The sequence below is a fragment of the Apium graveolens genome, chromosome 4 (genome assembly GCF_009905375.1).
Source record: "Apium graveolens cultivar Ventura chromosome 4, ASM990537v1, whole genome shotgun sequence".
NCBI classification, from domain to species: Eukaryota; Viridiplantae; Streptophyta; class Magnoliopsida; order Apiales; family Apiaceae; genus Apium; species Apium graveolens.
In genome coordinates this window covers 12,944,101-12,949,145 of record NC_133650.1, presented here as the reverse complement: position 1 = coordinate 12,949,145, position 5,045 = coordinate 12,944,101, and the positions used below count along the sequence as shown (strand labels likewise).

Sequence of the window (5,045 nt, the reverse complement as noted above, 5' to 3'; positions counted from 1 at the left end):
GCAAACTATTTGAAGGATCAGATTCAGAGACAGAAAAGGCTTTATTCTGTTAAGTCTGACAGCACATACGTTCCAAAGTACAGAGATCACAAGGGTGATATAGTTGAAATGAAGCCCAATTCTGCTCAAATTATAACTACCTTTCTAGGGTACAGGGCTGTGAAATTCAATCTTGAGTCTGATAAAGCTTATTTGCTCAGACTGGATCAGGATATAAGAAAAGCAAAGATCAATGATCTCAGAGCTACAATCTTTCAAATTGGTGAAGATACTGCAGAGCTTAAAGATGCTAAAAAGAGAATGATTGATGAACTTAGATATGCTGAGAGATGTTTTTTGAAGAACTATCTCAGAACAACTCCTGACATCAGAGAGATCAGATAATGAAGCCAAGTCAAAGATCTACAACTGCTTAAATTCTAATATTTGTACAGACTGAAGTTGTTATCAGAAGTTAAATATTATTAAAGTTTTAAGGACTGTAAGTTGTAGTTATCTAGTCTAATTCTCATGCATTTGTACTTAATGTTTTTGACATCATCAAATATCTGTTAAACTTGTATATTATGCTAATTTACAAGTTGGGGGAGATTGTTAGATATATTTGATAATGTCATGGCTAATATGATTTATGTTTAGATTTCAGATCTTACTTAACAGGACAAATCAGTACTTAACCATTAATCAGTACTTATACTGGAAGTCAGGACTTAAGGATATCAGTACTTATATTATCAGGAGATAATCATCAGAAGTTAGATATAAGAACTTAAGTGTTGAAGGACGTTCAGATAAGGACAGTAGCTGATTAAAGAAATGAAGATCGAGATAAACATAAGAAGAGATATGTATGAAGAAGGAGTTCCGTGAAGAATGGAATACTTGAAAGAAAAGATATCTGATTGATATATTTTAGGAAGCAGAATTATATTCCATATCAATTAGCGATTATCTTGTAATTGTGTAGTATATAAACACATGCATAGGGTTTACACTATAAGTGTTATCATATTCAAGAAGATTATTCATTGTAACCCTAGCAGCTCACGTGATATTTGTTCATCACTGAGAGGTAATAGTTCCATACTTTAACAGAGTTTATTGTTTCAATAAAGTTTGTTTTCTGTTACTTAAGATATTAAAGTTCGATTTGATTATATTATACACTGTATTCACCCCCTCTACAGTGTGTGTGACCTAACATGATGACAACAAAATAATATAACATGTGCCCTGTCAATTTTAAATTTAGGAACCGCGAAAGTGAGAGTTGGCAGTGGAAAATATTGAGAATATAGTTGTGTTTGGTATGGTTTTCCCCCAAGATGGAATGTCTAGCTCAGTACATGGGGTGCCTCTGCAACCAGGATATGTACGTGTTCAAGTGGACGGAATCATTAAGGAAGACGCCTTGGTCCGGGTCCCAATAGCTGGTGAAATAGAGACAATCGTCCAAGCAGTTGATTCTCTGTTGGCATGGCCTGAAGACATGGTCATCTTTACCCCTGTCACCGGCCGCAATCTTGAGGTATACATGATAGTTGTATATTGTTAGTCTCTATTATTTTTTTGTAGAAATTTAAGGAGTGAAATGTCTTTATTAGATATAGTTTTTGATCATTTTTTTATTTTGTAGAAAAATAAAAATGAAGCAGTGAAGTCACGGAAGCCGTCGAAGAATAAAAATGTGTATCAAAAAATACATTCCCAGATGATGAAATTGCAGCCAAGTGAAAATGTTCCTCGACGTTTTATGTTGTTGTACAAACATGCAGTCACAATTATGAAAGAAGCTAATGACTCAATTCAGATTCCATGTGGTGAAGAGGTGTTCGGAGTCGAGAAATTGATATATTTGTTGCATGAGAACGTAATGGCCTTGTTGGAGTTTAAAATGATTGGTCATGCCGTCATATCCACATATATGGCGTAAGTTGTTTTTTATTAAGTTGTTTTTTAATAACTGCTGAATCTTGTCTCGTATATCTAAAATATATATATTGGGCGGACCTAATTATAATGCATACTACTTATATATTTTTTGCAGTTATTTGCAGACGGAGGTTCATAAAAGAAAACATTCAGAAATGTTTGCCTTTCTCGATCCATCAGCCACATTTAAACTCAACGGTGATTTTCATAATTATATCATTGCAATGATGAGATCCGGACCTTCGCGCATATTTCTCATGCATCATAATGAAAGGTAAATTTTTGTGAGATATATAGTTGGTATAAATTATTGTACAATGCACATGTTCCTATATACAAATTATTATACAAATTATTTCTCACTTTGATTTAATTTTTGGTAAATAAATAGTTACCACTGGATATTGATCATGATTTGGGAATCTGAAATATTTAGTTTTAATCCGCTGCCTCATCAAAAGTGCTTTACTGCACTTGAAGAAGCCTTAGTGGGGTAATGCAATACTATAAATATATATATATATATATATATAAATTTGTATTTATGATTTTTTGGGTTTGACATTATTGGTTCCCTTGTACAGAGCCATTAGATCTTATAATGCACAAATAGGGCGTGTGAACAAAAATCCTACAATTATAAATCTCATTGTAAGTAGTTTTGCCTTCTTCGTAGTTTAATTTTTTCTTATTTTTATTATTGTCTGATCGACTATTCACTTATTTCTTATTATTGAAATAGGGATCACCAAAACAACCGGGTGGAAGTGAATGTCGCTATGTTGTCATGAGATATAAGAAAGATATATACGAAGAGAAGGAAATGAAATTCTTATCGAAGGTATGCTTTAATTAACAGTTTCGATTGAATGTAGCGATTTACAAGTTAAGAATCTGCATTTGTGCTAATTTTTGCAATATTTTTATGACTTCGTGTAATTTTCACAGTGGGGAGTTAAGTGTCGGAAGTCATACACAAAAGAGCAGCTGGATGAAGTGTGGTTCGAGACTCTTCAGTATATCCAAGAATTTGTGTAGTCGATGATGATCGACCATGATGACCGACCACATTACTCTAGCTTTATTTCAATGCCTTCTATCAGATGATCTTTGAACTTTATTTTGGGTACTTGTAATGTTATGTTGGTACTTATAACTATTGGTTTGTGTTGATCTGGACTAGCTAATTGGAATATAAGGGATAATTAGTAAATATAGTAGCTAGGTTATTCTGGAATGTTGTGGATTGTGGATGTTGTGATTTATAGTTTAATTTTGTTGGTCGAATGTAGCAATGGCACAGAGCTAACGTATTATATAGTTGCGAACATTTTTTGGTCTGCTTTTGGTATTTTTTTGGTTTTTTTTGCAATTGGATTTGGATTTGCTTGAGGTTTGTTTAATTTGGCTAGTTAAATGTACAAACATAACACATCAGACAAAAACCTAAAAACCGATGTCTATAGTAAGCAAAAACATCAGTTGAATTGTCTTTAATAACCTTTAACATCAGTTATTTTCTTTATATTTGTAAAAAACCGATGTAATAAACACACAACAACAGCGGAAAGTAATTATTCTAACATATGTTAAAGCTTATACAGAACGGCTAAAAACTGATGTCAAAACCGATGTCTATATGGTAAAAAAACCGTACATATTTTACATTAGTTAGTCACCGTTGTGTATAAAGGTACTTACATCGGTTAGCTAAAGTGGACTGATGTCTATAAAAATCTTTCACATCGCTTTTTTACATGCAACCGTTGTAAAAGTCTACACCCCACAACGTCCAGGCTTAAGAAACTGATGTCTTTACTAGTTTTTAACATCGTTTTTCTACCATGACTGATGTAAAATAGAGTAATAGTCATCAGTTTGAGTGAGAAAAATGAAGTAAATGCATGTAAACACCTTGTATATTATATGTTTAACTTTCTTAAAATATCTAATTTTACCAATATAGAAAACCTACTGACAGCTTCTACTTGTAAATTATGGTTAATACATCAGTCAGTTTAACAAAAACGATGTGTAAAGATATCTTTTACATCAGTTACTACCCGATATCAAAAAGTGGAACTTTTCTCTACACCGACGAAGACATCAGTTCCATTTTTTTCAGACAACGGCTAATAACTGATATTTATTGACATATTTCTAGTAGTGTAGATTCATTGGGAGAAATAGTTTCGGTCTATGACAGATCAAGATGTGAGCCTTGCTAAAGCAGCAAGGACTGTAGGCACCACTTTCGGAAAAATCGAAACAGGGTGCAAATGACGTGGAATCGAATAGTTTGGAGGAGAAGGCACATTCGATAATCATGATATGTTTGGATGATGACGTCATCACTAAGATTGCTGATGAAGAAACTACGGTCGGCCTGTGGTTGAAACTTGAAAGTTTATATATGACAAAGTCCATAACCAACAAATTGCTTCTCAAGCAACGTCTGTTCAGCCTGCTTATGCAGGAATGTATATTTCTTAGGGATGATCTTGATAGGTTAAATACTATTTTGTTAGATTTTCGAAATATAGATGTTAAAGTAGAAGATGAGGATGTTGACTTATTTCTTTTATTGTTTTTGCCTTGTCGTATGAGAATTTCATTATTGGGAAAGATATTTTGTCTCTAGAAGAAGTAAGATTTGTCCTTCATACAAGAGAAAGGTGCCTCAAGGGAGCAGATTTAAGTACGAAAAATGTTGGGTATGGGGATTTATAGGGAAATAGATCAATAAAGCCCATTTTGTCACAAAAGGGTTAAATGCAGAAGATAGTGTCAAGTATTGAAATGTCATCGGCTAAGACTATAGATACATCTAGTACAACAAATGTTCAACTATTTGTTGCTTTTACACCTCAATCTGAATCTGAGAAGGAGTACATGTCTCGAGTCCCGTATGCTAGTGCAGTAGGAAGCTCTATGTATGTTATGATCTACACTATACCTGATTTTGCATATCCTATTACTGTAGTCATCAAGTTGACGGGGAAACCTGAAATGTATATGCACTTAAGTCCTGATATAAGTTCTGACCCCTTAAGTTCTGATAACCTCCTCTCTTCAGTAAGTTCTGATTCCAAGTTAAGTTCTGATATTCTAAT

At 33.5% G+C, this 5,045-nt stretch overlaps 1 protein-coding gene across 1 annotated transcript; it reads left to right on the top strand.

The window, feature by feature from the left end:
• The first annotated feature begins 1,309 nt into the window (after window positions 1-1,309).
• Window positions 1,310-2,970, top strand: LOC141718343 (uncharacterized). Its single transcript, XM_074520724.1, has 7 exons — window positions 1,310-1,528; window positions 1,637-1,929; window positions 2,048-2,206; window positions 2,324-2,425; window positions 2,517-2,583; window positions 2,675-2,773; window positions 2,881-2,970. The coding sequence occupies exons 1-7, from the start codon at window positions 1,310-1,312 to the stop codon at window positions 2,968-2,970; spliced, it is 1,029 nt and encodes a 342-aa protein (XP_074376825.1).
• Window positions 2,971-5,045: the final 2,075 nt, after the last annotated feature.

Coding starts and splice junctions, on each gene's coding strand:
- LOC141718343 (XM_074520724.1), top strand. CDS start 1,310: ATGGTTTTCCCCCAAGATGGAATGTCTAGCTCAGTACATGGGGTGCCT. Junction 1,529..1,636: donor TCACCGGCCGCAATCTTGAG/GTATACATGATA, acceptor TTTATTTTGTAG/AAAAATAAAAATGAAGCAGT. Junction 2,584..2,674: donor CTACAATTATAAATCTCATT/GTAAGTAGTTTT, acceptor TTATTGAAATAG/GGATCACCAAAACAACCGGG.